Source organism: Drosophila arizonae, chromosome 2 (genome assembly GCF_054131065.1).
Source record: "Drosophila arizonae isolate 15081-1271.41 chromosome 2, UAZ_ARI_1.0, whole genome shotgun sequence".
NCBI lineage: Eukaryota > Metazoa > Arthropoda > Insecta > Diptera > Drosophilidae > Drosophila > Drosophila arizonae.
The window spans coordinates 31,631,257-31,655,638 of NC_142922.1; the positions used below are offsets into that span (position 1 = coordinate 31,631,257).

Sequence of the window (24,382 nt, forward strand, 5' to 3'; positions counted from 1 at the left end):
GACGTTAGCCATTTAATGCACTAATCTATCAATTTAGCTGGCATCTCTTTAAAGAAGAAGAAGACCTCAGAGAGCTCACCTGCGGAGTTTAGGGGTATTAGCACCATCAGTAAGTCAATTGGCTGTTAAATTTCTGAAGGATATTCATCAGGCTTTGGCAGGCTTTTAGCTATTCACGTTGCCATAGATATTCAGGCTTCGCCAGGGTCTGCTTTACCATTTGCTTGCCCATTCGTCCATTCGTCCATTCGTCCGAGTGCCACTTATTTATCATTTGTGCCCTCCTATTCATCTTGGCACAGCCACTTGAGCATGGGGTTATGTTTAATGATGCCGAATTTGTCTGCTCTCTAGAAAAACAGCAGAACTTAAGCTGCTTAAAGACACAGCAATCTTCATTTCCACCTAACGCAGCGTAGCATTTAATAGATTCAATGTCTAATTAAATTTCAGATTAACAGAAAAGAAACTTTTTTTGCTCGAAATGATTTTATTTGTATATGATTTTAATGTAATGTTTAATGTAAATATGGATATTATTAATTCGGGCTAAGGGGCTAGCGACTTGAATGCATTTTTGTACGTGCAGAAATTTTACTTTTAATAACCAATGAAATCAATTAATAATTAATAAGAATAAACAGCAAATTTCACTTTTTCAATAAAATCTCTTACGCTTCTGTGTCTGGGGTCAGCTCATCGGAATTTCGTTAGCTGGTTTATATTATTTTGGATTTCACTTACATATTTACTGTCAACTTAATCAAGTTTTTTAATTTTAAGTTCAGGTACAAGTATAGTGCACATAAACATTCCCAATGATTCCTTAAAAATACATTTATTTTCGTTAACTCATAATATAATATAATATAAATTATAAAATTATATTGGCACTTATAAATTTAAATTTTGCAAAAATAAGTTGCAATCTCAGTTACACTAACTTTAGCTTTACGTTTCAATACAAAACCTGGTGAATTTTGTATTTCTTTATAATTTATTTGTCCAAGTCAAATTTCAAGATCTTTTCGACCACGAGAAAAAAAAAATATTTCCAAATAATTTGTAAGCTATAAGAAATAACTATTTTTATGATTTTCTGTTGATTCGAATTTGTGTGAACCTAGTTAAATGAGAATGTCAATACATGTATATTAATAGGCCAAGAATGACATTTCGATAATAATAATATTGAATTCCGTTATAAAAGATGAATGGTCAGTTGTGCCTATCTTTCCCAGCTCTTCAAGTCATTTGCCAAGAAATGAATTTTCAGCCAGATGCAGTTATACAGAGCTCTGCAAGTTTTGCTTTAAACTAAAATTAATAATTGAGCGGGGTTTGTTTCATATGTATATCCTATCCCAGTAAGCATAAATAAAACAAGATTTCTGTATATATGTTATTAAGTACTTTCGTAAAATTACGTATATTTATTTTGTATATATATCTTGGATTATTGTGTTTAAATCTGCTTCGCATTCTTAAGTAAAATTGTTATTTAAAATCACACATCAAATGAATTGCCTCTTGCTCTTAAGGATTACGTAGTACAAAGTTCTAACAAAATTAATCCTAAATATTATTTATTTATATTTGTGAGTATGTATGTGTGTGTGTGTGTTTGTGTAAGCATAGCGATGCGTGTACTATACGATCTATTTATTATATTTGTATTAAACATTATGTGCAACAACTTACAAATTAATATCACTATAAATGCACAAAGATTATAAAGTTCCTCCCATTTCCGAATAGACAGAGATAGTTAGCTGGGCCTAGACGGTTCGAATAAAAGATGGAAAGAGTGCGATAGTGTGATTAAAATTCAGTGTGGAAACTGTTAGCCGTATCGATCATCTTAGATTGCAAAAATATCTCAGCGTTATCAGTCATCTGTAAAAAGGGGAAGAGTCTTTAAGAACGGTAGTCAGACATTTATTGAACCATTCATACCTCCTTAAGTGTTAAGAGTTCGTCCTTGTTCTCATCGCAAAGGCTGAATAGTGTGGCCGCTTCCTGGAGGGCATAGCGTGGCGTCTTTGGGTTCACATAGTTGAGTAGCTCGCCACGATCGGCTTTGCCATCGTGATTCCTGTCGATAATGCGCTTGAATTCCTCGCGGCGCTCCACGAGGGTTTTCGATATGAGAGACTTGCGCAGCAGATCTTCGTCGTCATCGACATTCAGGTCGGAGAACTCTTCCAACGTTAGCTGATCATCGCCGTCCTGATCGAACTGCCGCAAGAGATCGTCCACCAGCTCCAGCAGATTGGACACGCTCGATTCCGGATGCCTGAAGCTCAGATACTCATCGATAGTCAGCGTAAAGAGATCTGTGCGTGCCGCCTCCGACCAGCGCGCCTTATCGCGCATCATATCCTCCCTTGCCTTGCGGTTCAGCGTGGTGTGCCTGATCTCGTCGTGCTCGTCGATATCCGCCTCGGTCATGCCATGCTCCCGCAGAAAGAAACGATGGTACTCCTCCCAGGTGATCAGCCCGTCCGCCGGCGCAATGTCCACGCGTCGAAACTCTCTGGCATTGTTCATAATGGCAATGTCTATGTGCTCGACAATCCGCTTATTGATGTACTGTCCCAGCTCCTGAATGGACAGACGACCATCATGATTACGATCCGCTCTGCAAAGCGAAGAATATATCTCTCAGTCTAATATAATTTTGCATGATATACATATATATAAAGTTATGAAACAACCTTTAACCATATCAATCATGCATTTTCGTGAACAGCGTAATGCGCTAATCCGATTTAACTATGTTCTTATGTCTGTCTGTATATCTGTCTCGCTGTCTCTATCACAGTCTGTCTCTTTCTCTGTTTATTAGCCTTTCAAGATCAATGGACGAAGAATTACAGAATATGCCGTGTCGTGTAGTGCAGTAAAGTAAAGTGAAGTGTGTGTACGTCCAGTGGACCATTAAAAACGTGGAGGAGATTCGAAGAGGAGAAGATACCTAGAGGAAATATGTAGGAGAATATACGTATAAGGAAGGAAGAATACATAAAGGAAAACTGAGAGGATGTACGTAGAGGATATACTTGGAGGATTATATAGGGAATACGTATAGGAACATGTAATAGGTAATACTTAGAAGTAACGAAAGTAGAACAAAAATTAAAACTATAAAATTACATAGGTGACATAATTTAATAACTAATTTTCCATAAGGCTTTCAACAAATAATAACAATAACAAAGTAATGAGTGTAGTTATCGATTTAAGAAACAAACTCGATATTCTCTACACAGATCTACACAAAAATTCCAAGTCTCCAGTTCTTTTATTTTCTAAGATCGACACGTTCAAGACGGACAGACGGGCTAAATCGACTTGGCGTATAAAAATAATTCAAATTTAAATGCATAACAAAAATCATATGATTCAAATATTTAACAAGTAAGAAAGCTCCAGTCGAGACTGCTCGACTAGGAGATACCCTGAACCCTCCAAGCTGATATTCTAATCATTCTGCACACATACATACACATGCATCCACACGCACGCATAAGCCTGCGCTCTGCTAACTGCGCAGTAAGCAGCGACTGCGCTTGGGCTGCGCTGCAGTGTGGGCAATATTATGAGAATTTATTTGTTGAATAATTTCTTTCGTAGACATACGATCTTAATGAAACTTTTAGAGCGTAATCATATAGTGAATATGTGTTTACATTCCAAAGCCCAAGTCTCTAGTACTTGAAATGCGTTTTTTATAAATTGGGGGAGAAGGGGGCGTGGTATCCAAAATCTGTAAATTACAAAATCTTTGTATCGATTAACTTTATATACAACACAAATTTGAAGACTCCATCTCTAAAAATGTTCAAATTAGGCTAAAAAAACAAAATCAATTTTTCGATTATTCTCGATAAAAAAGTTATCGGACGATTTATCGAAAAAATAAAGCAAACTCGTACTGCGTATGGTACTCACGAGTATGCATGCCAAATTTCAGCTCTCTAGCTCTTATAACTTCTGAGATCGACGCACTCATACGGACGGACGGACGGACAGACGGACAGGGCTATATCGACTCAGCTCGTCGCGCTGATCAAGAATATATATACTTTGTGGGGTCTGCCACGCCTCCTTCTGCCCGTTACATACTTTTTCACAAAACCATTATACCCTGATTTCCCATTTTCAATGGGTTCAGGGTATAAAAATAAAATAAACATTTCCAAAGTTGCATCTCATTGAGCATAAATGATATTCATTAATATGTACTTATGTGTTACCTACATATAAGGTTTGTGTATGGGACGCTTCATACAAATGTTGCGGACAAAGTTAACCGAAAAGTCCTCGAATGCCAGGGGAGTAAAAATAGTTAATTTGTAGTCAAATAACTCAAACATAATGAATATAATGAATCAGATTTATGAGAGCGCTTGTCGGCCACACATTAAACTGCAATTAAGCAGCCCCAAAAATGTTGTGATAATTGCGTGTGTGAAACTGATAGCCCTCATTTGCGGCTTATGCATTTAAATTCCCCTTTAATGCTGTGGCGCAGCCCACGCACCCGTCCGGAGAGAATTGGTCCCGGCAATCCGACAATTCGACAATTCGGCGAGTGGCAATTAAATTGTAGCTGCAACTGACACGGTCTATTGTTATAAATTTTAATTGTGTCGCTGCTTGTGTCGGTCTGTCGGTATATCAGTCTGACTATTTGTCACTGACAATTCAGTAGCCCACTCCGGGCCGAGTCGCTGTTATCAACACACACGCAGCTCGTTAATGTCCTTCGGGTGAGCATTCCAATTAGGACACCGCGGCCGGCAGCCGGCAGCCTGCAGTCGCATTCTGCAGCCGGCAGCCAGCAGCCTCCTGCTGCCTGTACATTGATTTAGCACTGCTGCTGACCCACCGTGAAGAATGCCACAAACTAGCGCACAAGTTGCATGCAGCACGCAGAGAAGCCTCGCTCGCATTCGCAAGTTCAACAGCATGGAAAAGTTATACGACTCTAAATAGCAGTGCAAACGGCGCACAGGCCAGATAACTTTTCAAAACTTATAGCCGGGCAAAACTATATCCTTTAAACGCGAGTTGACTCTTGATACTCGCATTCGTGAATTGCGAGGATAAAAGTTCATTTAATTTATGCAAAAAGGGAAACTCCAGTCTCCCTCTCTATCTATCCTCCTCTATCTTTCATTCTCTTTCATTATGGCCAAAAGTCAGCTTTGCACTTCTTTACGGGTATCGTTAAATATTTCTCATTAGTTGTTTTCTCCTACACTCTCTAATCAACCCTTATATTTCGTTATATCATTCCATACTCGAAACTTAACCGAAAACTTTAATTTTGGTCTTTTTTCCCCCTCTACGCCTTTTAGTTTCTGTTTTTGATCTCTATCGCTCCGTTCTTCACTTTAGTCTTCCTGACATTCAGCTCGTCACAGTTACTACTCCTGTTGAGCAACTACTCAAACACATCACATGTATCAGATATATCCCAGTATTTCTGCATTCCGTTTGCCAACACTATAGAGTTTCATTCTTGTATTTCTCTGTCGCATTCCACTTGATTTTATTGCACAAACACAGTAGAACGGTTTGCAAGAATTTTTTGCAGTCACAACGTTGACACAAGCCGAACACGAGCCAAAGATCCCATTTCGCAAAATCTTTGCTGTCGCATAAAAAACGGAATAAAAAGGAAAACTATCCAACACTGGCAATTGGCAAAGGAAAAGCCACAGGCTTATGCAAAATGCATTTTCGCCTGGCAACTAATCCCATGTCCTGCTGCTCGTCAAAGGGCATGCTGTTTTGCAACTAAACAAACTGTCAGACTAATCGGATACCCTTTAAAGAAAACTCTCTTAGCTAGACAAACAAAAATACCGCGCAATTCCCATTGGAAATGAATACAGAATTAGGCAGAAAACTATGTTAAATATTTTATCCTAGCTTTTTAATTTCAAATATTAATCATAAATAACTAAAGTTAGAGTCTCACAACACATCTTCTCGTCGTCTTGTCCTTGTTAGCTATTTTATGACCACAGGGTATAGAAAGAAATGCAAAAATGTGAAAAACGCAGTCGAAATGAAAAACTTTTCATCCAAAGTATGCGTAGAAGAGATGCGAAAGGGCGGAAAGAAAAAAAAAAGTTTTTTTTTTTTACTATGTTTTTCGGCTTGTTTGTTTTTTATTTCTCGTGAATTTGTGCACCCGGTGCCCTTCCTCCCGCACTCCCTCTGGGCTACCGAAACTCCGAACTGGCAAAGACCGCAACGCACACATACATTACGGAATGGAGGAGGCGTCGGAGAATGGGGGCGGAGCGAACAACAAAAGTTTTGCGGAAGGAAACTAGCTGGAAATCGCTTTAGTTGCCGGTTTATTTATTTAAGTTCTAATGCCTTAAATATATGCTAATGAAACCACTGTGCGGTGCAGCCACTGCCATCGCACTCGCCTCTCTATTCGCTCTCGCATTCCAATCCCCAAGCGCATTTCAGCACAAACAGAATAAGAATGTTTCATTCGGGCCTCACCGGTTCTATAATACTCGTTTACGGTACGAATGCAAATACATTTATTTAAAAATTGATATCAAACGAGTCAGTTTATACTCCTGTTTCTGTTCATAGTTCTCTTGCTCTAAAAAAAAGTCCTTACTTTCGAGTCATTTTCGGTAAATAGCCCGCCTTAAGCAGCGACATAAATTGATAATGTTTTTCTTTTCTATCATTTAGACCCTTGTCTAATTGTTTAATTTTTATCATATCTAACCTATAGAACAATATTTCCTTTAATATCTTTAAGTTATCTTTATCTTATCTCATTTTCAGCTAGTCTGAAAGGATTTGCCAGTGGACTGGTAGACCCTAGCAGACTTGGGAACAAACAGTAATATATTGCAAATTGAACAGTCTCTATATGCTCACTTCACTTTGTGAACGAGTATCAAACGACAAACACAACGGCCAACAATAATCCCTGGGATACGCATTGACACTCCCCTGGCAGCCATTTCGCGATTATTTCGCCGGTTAGTTTGAGTGCATCTCGAGCATAGCCCCATCCAGTGAATGCTTTAATAACTGACACTTGTTTTGGGCAATCGCATTCGTGCGAACAGCCGGCAGGAGCCCGAGGCGAGGCTCATATTATTCACACATTCTCGCACCTCTGCTCGAGCTTAAGGCTCTTAAATACAAGTTGCCTGAGGTGAACTGGCACCACTACGCCACTCGCAAGTGCTTGCCTCTTTAGATTATGAAATTCAAATGCAGTCTGCCACTCAAAAGATTTATATGTTTGCTGATAGCTATAAAACTGTATATAAATGACTAAACTATATGAAAACTGATAGTGGGATTATAAAAATGCCAGCTATATTTATTGTGTATCGGCTACTAAGACAGATTTTCATTAGTTATGCGACTTGAGCTAACTTAATTACGAATTGTCTTTAAATTTATGATAAATGAACAACAAATAGAAATGTTTAAGGATAAAGAATTTTTAAAATTGAAAATAAAGCATTTTTTTAAAGCAAGTTTAAATACGAAACAATAACTGTAATATTAACCTTTTATAATAAAGGGTATAAATAATGAAAAATTGCAACAGTATATTTTAAATGATTAGCAAAAATGTTTTGATATCGAATTAAATTTGAAAACAAAAGTCTACTAAGCTTGCTTAAACTGCATGAAAATAGTCTGAAAAGGACAGACGTGGACCTAAGGGCCGGTGGCTCAATATTTATTTGGCTGAATAAACATAATTGCTCCCAAAAGTACGGCCTTAAATGAATAGCAAGAAGTTGTAATTACTTCGGCTGCGGAAATTCGGGTAATTAGTCTTACATGTAATATAAATGTATTGCAGATATACATAAATACATATATATATATACGTATAAAGTTCAATTGATTGCAAAGTTTAAATTGCTGTGCCGTCGAGTGGAAAAAATGCTGTAAATCGTAAAATCGAACTCTTGACCAACTTAAAGTAATTTGCGAAATGCTTAGTTGGAGATAGCAATCAAACTCGAAACGGAATGCAAAGCAAAAATGTTAAATAAAAGTGTGTGAGAGAGAGAGAGAGAGAGAGAGAGAGAGGGAGAAAGAAAATAATAAGTAAATAAAGTTTGGCAGCTGCGGAAAAATGTGAATGCAGCCGAGTCTCAAATTTATTTGCTCGCAACTTGCGAAAGAGTTTTAGGGAGCGACGCAAGGGGGGAGACTCAAATAGAAACATTTTTGCGAGCTACGGAAATATTTGTGTGTAAACGGGTTCTATATTCAATAAATATTCAAATCGAATTTCCCATTTTCGCTCTGATTGCAGCTGCGCCCGCCAGCGGCGCCATCAATATGGCATTTATATTGAAGGCCCTTTGGTGGCGATGTGCCCGAGCACGATGGCATTAACCTAATCAGAATTAATGATAGTTTAATCCGATTAAATGCCCAATGATACATGGAAACGGGGCGTGGAGCACAGCCGACACGGGGCACTTGTGTGCGTATTAATATTTGATTGTGAATTAAATATTAAACACAAATCGGGGACAAAGACACATTTAACAGACAAGGACACTGCAGTTATTCGGGCATAGTTCCCAGAAATTAAGACATTTTCAGAAGACAGCTCGCACGAAAAAGCAGTGTACATTTAAAGAGACACTTTAAAGAGACTTTTACTGATTTAAATTGAAAGTTTGGCACTTAATTTAAGCTGTTGTCAATAAAGACTAATGAAATGTATCATCAATTATGGCACCTTTAAATGAAAGACTTGCACTGCATATTTGTTGTTAAAGTAAAACATTTAAATAATACAAGGACATATACATGGGGTGTATTCAATTTTCAGCTCAATGGCAAAATCAATGCAAAGGAAAACACACAAAAACTCCCACAATACCCATGACTGACAAAATGTATGTTCAAAAGTTTTCGGCTTTGTTGCTCATACGCCACGTCGTCCACAGGCTGGGCTTTTTGATTTCCCACTAACCCGCAAAGGTTCTGCTTTTGTTGCAAATGTTGAATTTGTTGCTATTTGAGGCAAAACCCAATTCACAAAATTGATTGAAAGGTTGAATGTCAACACACCCGATAATAATAATATTCTAGCAGTATAGTTTATTTCCCAGCGTAAATATTTGTTTTTTATTCATTTTTGTTCATTGATTTTTGTTTTTTGATTTGATTTAAAATATTTTTTTCTTTTCTTTTTTGTTATTCTGATATATTCCTATATCTTTTAGATCCTTGTTTAATTGTTTAATTTTTATCATATCTAACTTATACAAGAATATTATATCTATATGTTATTTTTATCATTATATAATTTTCAGCTAGTCTGACAAAGTTTTGAGCTTTAGGCTCGTAAAAGTTTAATTAAACTAAATTGAATGTAATATTTGATGCATCATGGACTATAAAAGAGTTTATCAAGCATCATGTCAGATTGAAATATCAATTATTATTGTTATTATATATCTGACAAAGTTACCCCAAATATAGAACACAAAATGAAACTTTCGATAGAAAAAAAGACAAGACCAGATAGAATTGGTTGTTAAATTACAAGACATCATTTTGGTTGGGCCACCAAAAGTCTATAGACTGCCCTCGCATTTAATTCATCATCAAATATAATAGTCTGTCTAGCATAATCCTTTTCCCTCCAGGCTCCCGCGCATAAAAGTTAGCCGCACGCATTTGAGCAGCTAAACCTAAACGTCGTCAATCATACGCCATGATAGCCCCATCGCCCGTTATTAACTGCTTTCATAATCCTTGTGGCTCATTGGCAATAAATAAGCTGTACAGAATGCTAAGCCGACTTTCCAAGATTTATGCTCGTTAAATGAAAAACTAGCAAAATAGTTCAACTGCAAGAAGCAGTAAAGTTTCAAATTTTCAAACTTATATTTTCTATTCTGTGGCACTGTCGACACATGCACAGCACAGCTTCCGCTCAAATCAATAATTATGATTGCCTTTCCTTGGCCGCCTGTCCTTAATCCGATTATCCGGCGCCCAATCAAAATCATTCAAAGTAACAAATCGCATTTGGGGTCCCCGAAGCACCTTTGCGCCCAGTTCCGAATAGAACATCTATCAACTGCTGCTGCTGCTGCTGCTGCTGCTGCTTCTCCCTAACCCATCGCTCACTTGCTGCTGCTGCCATAAATTTCACAATTTGTCGTACACACAATTCTAGCACGCACTGTGCTGGCGTCCAGTCTGTGGTGTTCTTTGGCTCTCTTACCTCCCGCATTGACGCTATCTATTTACCGCTGTCCCTCCAACGGCGCAGCGTGAACAATAGCCGCCGGCAACAGAGGCTACAGAAGCAACAACAATGGAGCTTCCTCCAAACTAGCATCAAATTATCAGCCAAACAAGCCACCACCCCCACCCCCACGCTCACTTCTCGTCAGTGGGCAATGCGAAGGCGTAACTTACCGCTTGAAAGCTTTTGCAAGTATTTGCTTCTCGTTCACATTGCTGTCCGTTAATATAACTGTTTCGGGCTGTGGTTGCGACGTCTTGCTGCTTGCAATGCCACCATCTTCCCTTCCTTTCGTCCCTCCTGCTCCTGCTCCTGCTACTGCTGCAACTGCCTCTCCTCTATTAGCAGCTATCGGCTGCAGTTTGCGTCGCTGCTCCTCCTTCGTCTGGCCGTTGCCCAACACTAAATTGCTCTTCGCCAGCTGCGACTGCGACTCTAGTTTTTGCTTTTCTTCTTCCTGCTGCTGCTGTTGATGTTGCAGCGGTTGCTGATGCTGTTGCTGTTGCTGTTGTTGCTGTTGTTGTTCGCGGCTATTAGGGCGCTCATTGAGCATTGACTTGGCCTCAGCCAGGCTCTGCTGCTGCTGCTGCTGCTGCTGCTGTTGCTGCTGCAGCTTGTGGCTGGTGCTGTGCAATATGAGGCCAATGAAAAACATATAAAACAAAATGGCGCACAGTGTCGAGCAGCGCAGCCAGCGGAAGCTTTTGCTCAGCTTGTTAAGGAAAGTCATTTTGCGGCCGCCACCGGACGTTCGCCTCGCCCGTGGACTGCGAGTCGCCCACTCGAGTCCTGCCTCAACCGCAGCCTCAGTCTCCGCCTCACGTTGCGTGTAATTTGCAGAAATTTTTGTTGCCTGCCGCTTCCGTTGCTTATCCGGTGTTGTGTGTGTGTGTGTGTGTGTACGCGGGCGTGGGCGGCTGAGGGGAGTGGCTTCAGGCACTCTTCAGGCCTCTGCTGCTTGTCGCCACGCTCGCTGATTCACAGGCGCTCGCCGTAATTGTTGTTGCAGCTGTACATTAATTGACTTTTATGTTGCACTGGCAGCGATGCTGTGCGCTGCTGTCAGCAAATTGGCCACGCCCATGCGCTCAAGATGTTACAGTTGCTACTAGCCAAGTTAACCTCTAATGCCGCTTTGATGTCCTGTTCCCGTTCCCGTTCCTATTCCTGCTGCTGTTCCTATTCCTGCTTCCCGTTCTTTCTACGTGCTCCATTGGCCAGACATGAGTTTTCAAGCCAATTTTACATGATTGTTTCCAGAATGTTTCCAAGCATTTCCACTTTGCATGCCACGGCGCCTCGCCTCCAGCTGTGGTTGGAGTAAGAAATAAACAGTTAAAGTGATTTTATGATCACATTATCTCCACTTAACTAGTTATGTGCTAATGCGATTTGTATAGCGATTTGTGAAAGGAGAAAATAAGTGCAAATTATTTTAAAATCATTCCGAGAGTTCCATGCAGAATAATTGCCAATGGTAGCAGATATTACTAATTCCATTTATGTATTTAGTTTATAGTCTTTAGTTAACCTATATTATATACTAAATCGATAAGCTTTATGTTCAGAGAGTTTTCTGAAAATAAGAATAAATTTTGCATAATATATTATTATACCCTGAACCCATTGAAAATGGGAAATCAGGGTATAATGGTTTTGTTAAAAGTATGTAACAGGCAGAAGGAGGCGTGGCAGACCACACAAAGTATATATATTCTTGATCAGGGCGACGAGCTGAGTTGATTTGGCCCTGTCCGTCTGTCTGTCCGTCCGTCCGTCCGTCCGTCCGTATGTATGAACGCGTCGATTTCAGAAGATATAAGAGCTAGAGACTTCAAATTTTTTTTAAATGTCCGTAATTACAGCGCGCATATCAAGTTTATCATTAAAAATCGATAACTCATCCCGATCTTTTTTTTATCGATAAAAAACCTTATCGAAAACCAGTTATAAAATTATATCTTCTACACCCTTATTGCTAGAGTCTCCAAATTTTTAATGTATGCTTATATGCAATTTATACAATTTCGGTTTTTGTTAAAATTTTCCCTCCACCCTTAAATTCACCCCCTCACCCTCACTTTTGTAAAAAGCGTATTTCAAATACTAGAGACTTGGGCTTTGGAATATACACACATATTCACCATATGATTACGCTCTAAAAGTTTCATTAAGATCGTATGTCTACAAAAGAAATTATTTAACAAATAAATTCTCATAATATTGCCCACACTGCAGCGCAGCCCAAGCGCAGTCGCTGCTTACTGCGCAGTTAGCAGAGCGCAGGCTTATGCGTGCGTGTGGATGCATGTGTATGTATGTGTGCATAAAAGAAGTGCAGAATGTTTAGAATATCAGCTTGGAGGGTTCAGGGTATCTCCTAGTCGAGCAGTCTCGACTGGAGCTTTCTTACTTGTTATATTTTTAGAATAATATCATCACATCCCTTACCCTTACTATATTGTTTCCGATTCAATGCAACTACTTAAACTATTGCATAAGCTCTAGAATATTTTAATATTATTGTCAATTTTAGTCGTTAAGAGGTTTTAAAGAAAATTAAACCAAAATTATTTGAGTTAAACTCTTATCGACAAGCTTTAATGAGCTTTAAATCTTTAAATTAAGATTATTTTCCCCAATATTTAGTTACCTTTAAAGTAACTCATTGATTTATTTAAATACAACTATAATCCTTTATGGTCACAGCTTGATTTAATTTAACAAAAGCTTCCTGAAGCTTTTGTCGAAAATGGCTTACTGCTTAAGACTTTGCATAAAGGAAACTCGACCATGTTTTTGTTAAGATATTGACGACGTTTTAGTTTTAAACAAGATTTTAAGAATGGACTCTTCAGTTCATATATGTTAAGCTTCTATTGAAATCATCAATATAGATTCCGAGTATTAGATAAAATGCTATTAATTTTTACGCCAAGTTTTAAAATCACTCGCTAATCCATTATGTAAACTTTAAAGTTACTTATATAAGGTCTACCTTTAACTTTCGAAATGTTTAACCTAATAAGGACTCATTCAAGTCTCTATTCGGTTGCACTTGGCAGGCTTTTAATCTTAAAAGTCATTCATTTATTTAACAACTTCCTATCTTTTATTGTCCATTAGAGCTTGCAATTATTTTTGCCTCTTTAACCTACTAATTGGACCCAACTGCCTGGGCCATTGTGTTGGACGGCCCATCCATTAGGCGACCAAGCAGCAAAAATCTTTGTAGATTTGTTTCGCCCAATGAATGAGCCAGGCGACAGTCATTAAACAGGGCCGCAATAATGACTCGCATTACGATGAGCACTAAAAATCAGCCGTAAAGCAGATAAGATGCGTCCTCCCGATCCTTGAGGGTATGCCATAAAACTGGCTGTCAATTTAATGAGGCTGCCTGTATACGTAAGTTTATTCAAAAAGGTTCTCATACCGAAAGGAATTGCATGTTTATATATGTACATATGTATATATGACTGCAGAAAACTATGATTCTTGTTAATATGAAACTAATCAATACGTTGAATTATATATTTAAAAAATATAACCGAAATACGACTGCACAAATATTTATAAATAAATATAAAATCATATCTAATATTACCCAACATAATATTATAAATTTTTTTTATTATTTCTTACTTGTTCAATTTACAATTAAATATCATATTTTATTATTTTTAAAATATATTATTCATGCATATTTATTTAAGTATTTCTATTTTACTCATTTCAAAAATATATATTTTTTGTTATTCTTTTTAGATAATATTATTCAACTTATTATTTCAAATTTTTATTTTATAGTATAAAATATGTTATATATAAAAATATATAAATATGAGCGAACTAGTATTAATATATTTTAAAATATTAGTTTAATTTTTTATTTTATTTATTTTATTTTATTTTGATTATTTTTATTTATTTGTTTATTTATTTATGTCATTTGAGTATTTCTTTTGCCTTTGGTGCTTTGATATTACATATATTTCCCTTTCTCCTCGCTCATTTTTGCCCTTATTAACCTATGCAGTATTTATTGCCATTAAAAGGCACCCTCTACCCACTTCATTAACGCTCCTCAACATGGCCTTAACACGTTTCGACTCAATCTTGAGTTGACTCAGTCACTAAGAGTCATATTATGCATTTGGAATGTGCGTAATTTGGTATTTTTGTATTTTATGTTGCTATTGCTTCCTATTTACAGTTATTGCTTTGTCTTTGTAGCTGTTGTTGTTGCTTGTTGTCGTTGTCGCTTTCGATGTTGTGTTGTCTCTTTTGAGGCTTTTGTTGCGCCATGGCTTACTTTTGTTTTCATTTCGTTTGGCTTCGCTGGTTGGCGTCGCTTTTGTTGTTGCTGTTGTCGTTTTTATTGGCTCGCCAAACCAGTTGAACATCTTGACGCACACACACGCATACACACACATTTACACATACAAATGGACGGCAGCAAAGAGTCACAGCTGTTTGCCATTTGTAGCTGTTTCAGTTATTGCGTTTTTCACTGTCTTTTATTAACTGTTCCTTTTGTTTTATGTCTTTGTGAACTTTCGTAGCTTATTAGCAGACGAGCAACAGCAGCAGCAGCAGCAGCAACAGCAACAGCAACAGCAGTTGGGTGCAGAGCTGAGTGCAATGTGATGGAGGCAAAAAGTTGGCCATAAATTTTTAATAACCATTTGTGCTCGACTGCAAACGCAAAGTGTTCAGCAGAAAAGAAAATACACTGAATGCTGCGCAGAGTAGAGCAGTGAGAGCGAATGCTTAATGAATTTACTTAATATCACAAAATCTAATCCAATTAGCAAGTTTATAAGCTCTCGCCCTGCAGGCCTGCCCAACTTTTTTATTTTATCTGCTCGAGTTGCTGCTCATTAAAAGTGTCTACGGCGAAATGGAACACTGATTCATTTCAGCAGGGCGCCAGCCCCTAGCCACGCCCATTTTGTCGTCCAGATAGTGTCAATTTCAATAAAAATTGATGATGAAGCAAAGTGCATGAAGTGAAAAAAAAAGAAAATGCGTTAAACTTTATTGCAAAGCCCTCGAGTGACAAGCGAACGGCAAGGGGTGGGGGGCAGGAAAAGTGCCGTTGAACAAGTGAAAAGTGGCGGGAAAAGAGAGAAGGGGAAGGAAACAGGCAGCATCGATAAGCACGCAGCTGGCACAAGTTTAAAGATTTGATTTACAAAGCACTCCTTCTCGCTCTCGATTTTTCTATCTCTGTCTCTCTGTGTCTCTGTCTGTCTGTCTGCTCGATGGCGCTTTATGGGAGTGGACATGAATGGATAAAGTTACTGCTAGTTAAGCCCAGCTCCATATCCGATTCATGGCGTTGATGATGAAATGTTAGCATTGCTCTTGATAAATCTATTGATGCAGCAGCCACTGAGCAAACAGACGATGAGCACAACTACTGAGCACACAATCGATTCTACGGATTATTGTTTTCACACTGCATTGCAAATGTGCGAAGACAATCTTAATTTACTTAGTAATACATGTTGGAGTAAGCCAATTTGTGGATAGGTTCTCTGTCTTATACGAGTTGACCTTACCTATGGCTTTGTTACCTAATATGAAAGAAGTATCTGTTCGAACTCGTTTCTTTCTTTGTCTATTCGATTCATTTAACTAAAAGCCCGAAACACCTTAGCATTTTTATTGAAGTTTAATGTAAAGTTTAGTACATATTTTTATCTTGTTTCTGGTTAGTAGTTTTTATATCTTAGCATACCTCGAAAACACGCTCTATGTAAAATTATAGGAGAATCTTTGTCATATAGATATTGGCAATACACTGAAACAACCCAATGCTGCGGCTTACTATCTCATCATATCTCAAATTGTTTGTACATATAAGATATATAGCAGTAGTATAAACCGATAGCGTTTATTTCATTATAACTCTAAATATTTAGCTGACCTCGTTATAATCATAATTACCATTTTAACGGGAATTCCCTTGCAGTGCGTAATGGAATTAGATAAACTATCGTTATGTAAGTTCTGCCAGTTGAACTACATTAATGTCACGCGTAAAAAAACATAAAATAGTTTCAGCCATTAATATTCCAACAAAAAGAATTAGCTTGGCAAAAAAGGCTATTTAAAATGGCTTAATCACAAACCACATTAGTTTTACGCAAAGCATCCTTATCTGCCAAACTGAATCGTGACAAACCAGCTGAATACCCTAACGTCGACAAGACCTCACTCTTGTGACTAAGAGAATGTTATCAAAGGAATATTCCCGTTGAAAACGAGTAAAAAATAAATGTATAAATATCTATCAAAATATCTAAAAATCTAATAGTCTAAATAACTAAATATCTTACCTTAGAAATATCTAAAAATCTAATTGTCTAAATATCTAAATATCTAAAGCTCTAAAATTTATTAGACTCGTTAAATGAAATTCTCGACAAACCCATATATATTTCAAAAATGCTTCTCTTGCCATACCGAACTGTCGGAATTCGACTATGTTTGTATAGCATGCCAAAATCCTATAATATATTGTATATACATATATACAGGACGCACCTCTGCATTTGCATAACTTATTTCACAGACTAGTAAATACTAAAAACATTCCGTAAACTATATACGCTCGAGAAAAATGATCAGAGTAACGCCCAAATCGAAATTAGGTTATCCCCTTTTGTGTGGCGAAGCTTGGCTGCATAATCATAATGTAAAATCAAATTGAGGCATTATTAAATTTGAAAATTTTAATTGAAAACGAAGCTGTGGCTAATAGAAGGATAAATAGCTCAAAGGCAAAGTGGGAGCCCAGCAAGCCAAATGTAAAATGTAAAATATAAAATTAAAATAATAAAATAAAAACATGTCAAATTTAATTAAAATTGTCTAGGAAAATATGAAAATTAATTTAAATTTATATTTCACATTCCACAAGAGTTTGACATTCCAGCCACAGCCTCCCAAGGGATTGATGGAGATACGGCTTATGAGCGGAGGATGCCGATGCCGATGCTGATGGCGATAATGATGACGAGGATGATGATGATAATGTGCATGAGTCTGACACTGATGGCGAATATTAAAGGCATACGTTGCTGATAATTTTAATTTAACTTTTTAATTGACTTGAAGTGGCTTAAACTGAACTTTTGCAAGAGAGCCCAAACAAAAAACAAAAAACAAAAACGAAAAACGAAACATGTTGGCAAAATAATTTCAATTAAACAAAATTTGTTCAAGCACTTTTTCGATGCTTTGCTTTCAATTTTATATTAAGTGCTCATATATATATACGCATATATATATATATATATATATATTTATTTCGGAATGTATGGAGCAGCAAAAATGGAGAATGTAATTGAATTTTACTTGAAGCGAGTATCCCTCAGCTTTTATGCATTTCGGTCGTAACCCTTTTTGCCATTCTATAATCAACTTTTCGGCCAACTCAAGCGGAGAGTTCAGTGAAAAAGTGCAAATAGCCCAACCAGCAAAGAGCCAACCAAAGCCTCATCAAAAAAGAGAGACTAGCAAATAAGTTGATTTGTTGGTTGTTTGCTTAGACAGAAAATTTCAAAAAGCGCAATGAAAATGCAAATACGGATTGAAATGTGAGACGGGAGAGGGCAGACGGGAGACGGGAGATGAGGCACGGCATACTGCATACGCGTACGTATTGCAGCTGACCCTGACAGCGAGAACAGAAACAAAGCTTGTTTGGAGAACGCAGCAGACACGACGTATGCGCAACATGACGTATACGCCGCGTAGCACGCGGCGCATTGCAACTGAAGTGCTAGCTAAATTACCATGGCAGCAGCAGGTGGGTGGAGACTGGACCAGCCACGATGCAGAATTGACAGATCACGCACACCCTTACACATCCAACTAAAACACACACACATGAACGTAAATTTCCTTGAAGTGGAGGGGGAGGGGAAAGCCACATGAAGCGGTGCTTAAAATAGAAGCGTGGCAAATGCACAACAAAAATTTGCGTGCACTTCAAATGCAAAGCATCATCAACACAAACACGCACATATATTCACACACATACACATATATATAGACACACAGGTAGAGCAACAATATGAGCATGATAAAGTGATTTGCTAGGTATTCAAATACCCTAGAAGACCCTTAAGGTAATATTATCAGTGTCAAGTATTTATGCTCATTCAAGAAACAGCAATGTCTAAATGAATAAAATATATAGGTTTTGTGAAATGTCCTTCCGGCTGTCCGTGTGAGTACAATTTTTTCACCGCTACATATTCACATATTCGTTCATATCGTCCATTTATATAATAACAAGATTTTCCTAATCCGTCTATTGGCGGCTTGGCAAATCGAGTAAAATGGTATCTTAAATAGTTTAAGAGTTACTGCTACGGTCATATAAAGATCGAAAAAAAAATGATATATCCAAACCCATTGTGGGAGTGATTTAAATTTATTATATATTTTAAGCACTATAAAAGCCAGAGGTTGAAATGGAATATACTCGGGCTGAAAACTCTAGACCGAAATAGCGCGGATGGATATGTCCAGTTTATATGTCCTAAAATATAAAATAGAGAAAATTAAAAATTGGAAAGTTTAGCTATGAGAGGCTTCCTCTATCAATTACCCATAAGGAGTTACCCATAAACAATAATACCCTGTAATTGACGCCTTTTTGAGCGTTATGATAATATTAATAATAATATTTAACTACATACTATATACAATATATTGTAATATGAAGGTATTTATTATTACAAAAATAATGTTTTTTTTTGTTTTTTTTTTGTCTTTTTTTAATTGTTATAGTTATGTTTATATCAATGTCTACATTTACCGTATTCAATGCTTACGATCTCAGAGACCCTGTGCAATGAATCTTCTTGCTCTTAAAGCCACGAGTCGAATAGGCCGCCTCGCATGCATAGTACTGGGTATTAATAAACACCTTCCCATTCGAGTTGCATGTAAATGCAACTGACTGCAAGAAATGCTGTAGGTTAGACATTTACACTTCCCATCCGCCCTCTAACACGCCATGGGTCCCCGCCTGCTGTCATGACGACGCGGCGTGGCAAAAACATCAGGTTGCCAGGCGCCCGCTACGCCCCGCCCGCCCCTAAGTAGACGCCTGCTGCGCTGCCATTCTTTATATCATTTACACGCCGAATGTCGTGTACATTGCAGTCGACACATTTCCATGCAGGAAAGCTGGAGCAGCAGCAGCTTCGCCAGAGACGCAGCTGGGCAAGGGCAAGAGATATTTTACGCGATGCAGCATTCAGTGTCAACCTCGTGTGCAAGATTGTAAGGCGAATTGCGAATTGAATTGCGAATGGAAATGTGCATGTGAATTGTTATGGCACAATCAGGAATAGAATCAAATAAAATTAAATTTAAATAATCTTTATGTGTTTCAATAATGCGCAGCTATAAATTCACCATAAATCAAATTTAGTCTGAGCTGTATTACAGTTCAGTTTTTCACAAAGGTTGAACTTAACTATACTTAAAGCATCAGCTGTTCGATGCAGTTCAACTGTAATATTACACAGCATAAACTTAAATTTGTAATAATTTAACTAAGATGTTAATATGTAACAATTTAACTTCTGATTAAAAACAAAAAAAGCAACCGCCAATTATTTTATTATATATATATATTATTTTATATTATATTTCACATGAGATGACATCTAAAGCCTCATTCAATTTATAAGGTAATAATATTAATAAAGCCCTTCTCCAGCTTTTCATTCTTAATACTGGATAAATTTTAAAAAACTTTCAATATTTATATTTAAAGACGGACTTGTCCATTCATTATGCTGCTCTAACTAAACAGCTATTTCTATTTCGGGCACCAATTCATCATCCATTCTGACATGTGGCCAAGTTTCAGCCACGGCTTTTTCTGCTAATTGAAGCTTAAGAATGGTAAAATATTTAATTACTTAAGCAATTCATAATGAAATTATGATTGATTTGATTTTACTTAAGGAATAGTAAAATATTTCATCACGTTTTATTTACTGTAAAGCTTTCTCTAGCATTTCACCTAAGAAGGGCTTTTCTTGCTAAAGTAATTAGCCTTCAGAGATTGTGCATTAATCTATGATTAATTATGATCAATATGCCGTGCTTCTCCGCCAAGTGCGCGCCACGCGGCGTATGCGTAACGTGGCGATGGAACAATTAGGCGTATGCTTAATATTGATCGCTGAGCAATCAGAAACACATTTTCATGCGCCTGCAGATAAAGCAATTAATTGTCGTGTGCTGCAATTAAAATATGAACAACAACAACCCGCTGTGGCTAGTGAGCCCAACGCAGCCTCTCCACCGCCCTCCGCCCCACTCTCACTCTCAGTCTCCCTCTCTTTTCCTTCCTTTCTCAACACTCCCCTCTCTCTCTCTCTCCCTCTCTCCATCTGTTGTCCTTTCATCTGCAGCTGAAACTGCGATTATGTTACTTGACCGCACACGGCTGTACTGTGGCCCACGACCTGTTTTATCTCTCTCTCTCTCTCTCCCTCTCTGCCTCTGTCTCTTTCCTTTCACACACACACACATACACAGAGAGTCTGTGCCTGTTGCTGGCAATCATGGCAATTGAATCATTTGGCTCAAACAGCGCATACATGATTTACGGCACACAAACAACAACAAACCGTGAGACTTAAAAACTCAAAACCTGGCCATGATTGTCGTTTTGCCAGTTTTTGTTTTTGTTTTTGTTTTATTCGTAACAAAATAAAAAAAAAAAAGTGAAAGTGCACACTTGGGGCTAACACAACAAACAGCTCTTATAGCACACACGCACATTTGCATATTTTTGTTTGTTCAACTCGGTGTGTGTGTGTGTGCGAGTGTGTGAGTGTGTGCCGGCATTTAAACGTAACAGATACTTGAGCTCTGACAGCTACCATGCAAAATGTCAGGCCGTGCGGGCAAGTCAAGCCCGTGTTATGCACAGCTATGCAGGCCTTCCATGAATGAATGAGTGAGTGAGTGAATACACACACTCACTCTCACTCTCACACACACACGCATACACATACGGATACTCATGTAAACGTGTGTGTTGCAGGCCAACAACAACAACAACAATGGAGCGAGCAGAAGTGCAACAAAATGCATGAATAAACAACAACTCAATTTGAATGGGGCAACAGCAACAACTCAACAACCAGAAATAGAAGAAGAAGAAGAGAGAGACATAGAGAGACAGAGAGGGAGCGGGCACAGCTTGCAAAAGTCGTTGCGGTATTTCATCAGGCATTTTGAAGCAGTTTTGAATAAATCCACAAAATCTACTACAATATATGTACATATATGTATATTTTCTCGCAGCGAAAACAAATGCAGTTTTTTTTTTTTTTTTTTTTTTTTTTTTTGCACCAATTTCAAATTAAGGCAAAACCAAAAACATTTATTTGTATAAACCAAAGCTCGCCCCGAAAAAGAGTGGAAAAACATGTGTTCTACATGCGATTGCAGTTAGCTAAATTTATGTGCGTGCTGCCTGAACAATGGGTTACAGTCTGAACGTGTGCAGTTCCAAAATAGTTGGATTGTTGAGTCTACAGAATTCATCTACGTATATGTATAAAATATAATTATATAAGTTGCAGCTCAAAATAGAAACAATAAAGTCACTAAAGCTGAAACATGCCATTCCAAATCTAGACTATAAAACAAAGAATTTTAAATTTTTCATTCATAAGTAATTCTAGGCATAGGTATAGTCTTATTAACACTTTTTAATCAAATAAAACCGGGAAACTATTTTTGTTATTTAAGCTCCAAGACATTTGCTAAACATAATTTATCTTAGCAAAAATTTAATCAAATCTAAATTCTAAATTTAAAAAAAATATATTTTGGGCTATACATTAAAATTAATTTATCTTAGCAAAATGGTAATAAAACCTGAATTCGAAATATTAAAAATATATATATACATAAATTTTTACAACTTTATTTAATTGAATATATGTACTACATAGCCACAAACAAATTGAAAAAATAATTTAGCTTAGCCAAAGAGGTCTATATCTTAAGCCACAGTGTCCTAGAGAAATAGATCGGGTTCGATATTATCGCTTGGGCTTCAATCAATTAGAAATTTTCATAAAGTTTTTATGCTTGCAATTTTTACGTAAATTATCGCAAACGTATTATTTTATAATGTAATTTATAGTATATATAAACTGAATATTTGCATATGCATTCATTTGTAACTCACATTTAATATGTAAATGTAATTCACAATTTAGAAATTAGGTGGACGTGACTTCAAAACCTATTGACCCCAACCCAATTGCGGTCCCTAGATATATGAATGAGCATTTCAATTTTATTTTATTAAAACATAAAATTAAATATAACAGCAAATTGCATAAATTTCCATAAAAATTTTTAGTGCTATTTTTATAGAAATTTAATGTAAAACAAGGAAAAGGAACAACTTATAAATAAATATTAAAAAAAAAAAAAAAAAAAAAAAAAAACCACTTGAATAAGATTGTTCTTAGTGGCTCAGAGATCAAAGTGTTTATGATCCAGATCAAGTATAAATACCTCCAATAATGCGAAAAGAGCGTATTCTGTAGCAAATTATGAGAGTTATTTTTATAGCCATATTGATATCTATTGAATATTTGACACGTCAATATATATTTTTCAATTCATTTTATCCAAATTATAGTTCGAAACAAAGGTCTCTCACACAGACAAGAAAGATTAAATAGATTTGAAATTGCATTACAACATAACACCCTGAGCACTCGGTTATATCAAGTTTGTCGTTTATTTCTATTCTATTCTATATATAAATATGCATGCTATATATAAAGTTTTCTTTTTTATGCTCTTATCAAATTGATTCGCTGAGTTTCGCTTATTTGCAGAACAGACAAATGCAAATGAAATTGCGAAAGCACTTTGCAAGCATAGAAGGAGGCGAACCATGAGAGAGAAGGGAAGAGGGAGGGGGAATAGCGTAAGAGTGCAGAATAGCGGACAAGAAGAACAATGAGTATATAGCTAGAGTAGTTAAACAAACTCAAAATTTACAAATACAAAGACGCGTCACACGCACACGCACACACACACCCACAGCACAGGCAGAAAGAGTTTGACTGAAGTGGAAGTGGGTAAGGCAGGCAGGGAGGGGAAAGGGGCCGCCACCTGACGGGGTTGCCCTTCGGTGGATTGCAACAGAAATGACAAACGTACTTTTGATAGACTTGTTGACGACAAGCTCTGGCACTTGGCAGCTGTCAGCTACAGCCAGAGCGAGCGACGTAAGTGTGTGTGTGTGTGTGTGTGAGTGTGTGTGAGTGTGTGTGTGTGCGTGCGCGTGTGTCTGTCGGCCTGTCTGTGTGTGCGTGCTGGCGCCTGCTTGTTAGCATGGCCAAGCGACTATGTGTGAGTGTGAGTGTATTTTGTACTACATGTGCGAGTAACGGACCAGCGAACCAAGACCTAAACTGAGCCACATTTTTGTAACATTTTTTTTTCATTTCTTTTTTTTTTTTTTTGCATTAATATATAATGGGCGAAAATCAATACAAATGATTGCTGGCCAATGCTGCAAACATGTTTTGCGGTTCAATTTTGGTGATTGCAATTAAATGTACATTGCAATTAAATCGTTGTGTTTATTATGCCCTACCACAACACCAACTACAGCAACAACAACAACTATTTAAGTTGCAAAAGCAACTGTAGCCTATCCATTATTGCACTCACTGGTTGGTTGGTTGGTTTGTTTTGTTTTTGTATATTTACGCGCGCGTAGGAGTGAGACGAGATGACGAATTTTTAACGTGTTTTTGTGCCTGGCCACTTGCGCGTCAAATTGCGACAGCACGACCAACTCGCAGTAGCGACTGTTACGTACTAACCTAACGTGTTCACTTACGTACCGCGCTTTGGCCAACTGAAGCCGAAGTGAGTTGTAGCCGATCCGAAAGCCGAAGGCGCTGAAAGCGAAACTATAGCGTATGGGAATTGAGAGAGGGGAAGAAGTAAAAACAGCTAACATAAGAAATAATGAAAATGAAAATAATTTATTTA

At 37.4% G+C, this 24,382-nt stretch overlaps 1 protein-coding gene across 3 annotated transcripts; it reads right to left on the reverse strand.

Moving 5' to 3' along the window:
• Positions 1–1,388: 1,388 nt before the first annotated feature.
• myd (stromal cell derived factor mayday) lies at positions 1,389–24,220 on the reverse strand. Of its 3 annotated transcripts, none has more exons than XM_089466201.1 (4): positions 24,056–24,220; positions 10,471–11,606; positions 1,957–2,641; positions 1,389–1,896 (listed from the first exon to the last, which is right to left on the reverse strand). In XM_089466201.1, the coding sequence occupies exons 2-4, from the start codon at positions 11,025–11,027 to the stop codon at positions 1,822–1,824; spliced, it is 1,317 nt and encodes a 438-aa protein (XP_089322327.1). In that variant the 5' UTR covers positions 11,028–11,606; positions 24,056–24,220; the 3' UTR covers positions 1,389–1,821. The 3 variants fall into 3 exon arrangements, with proteins under 3 accessions (XP_089322327.1, XP_089322333.1, XP_089322336.1); XM_089466207.1 differs by having other exon boundaries at positions 23,979–24,220; XM_089466210.1 differs by lacking the exon at positions 24,056–24,220 and adding an exon at positions 13,943–14,066.
• Positions 24,221–24,382: the final 162 nt, after the last annotated feature.

Bases quoted from the DNA above. Each gene is read 5' to 3' on its own strand.
- myd (XM_089466201.1), bottom strand. From the start codon at position 11,027: ATGACTTTCCTTAACAAGCTGAGCAAAAGCTTCCGCTGGCTGCGCTGC. The intron at 2,642-10,470 runs GTAAGTTACGCC...TTCGCTTTGCAG, and splicing joins CTTGCAAAAGCTTTCAAGCG to AGCGGATCGTAATCATGATG. The intron at 1,897-1,956 runs GTATGAATGGTT...CCCTTTTTACAG, and splicing joins AACTCTTAACACTTAAGGAG to ATGACTGATAACGCTGAGAT.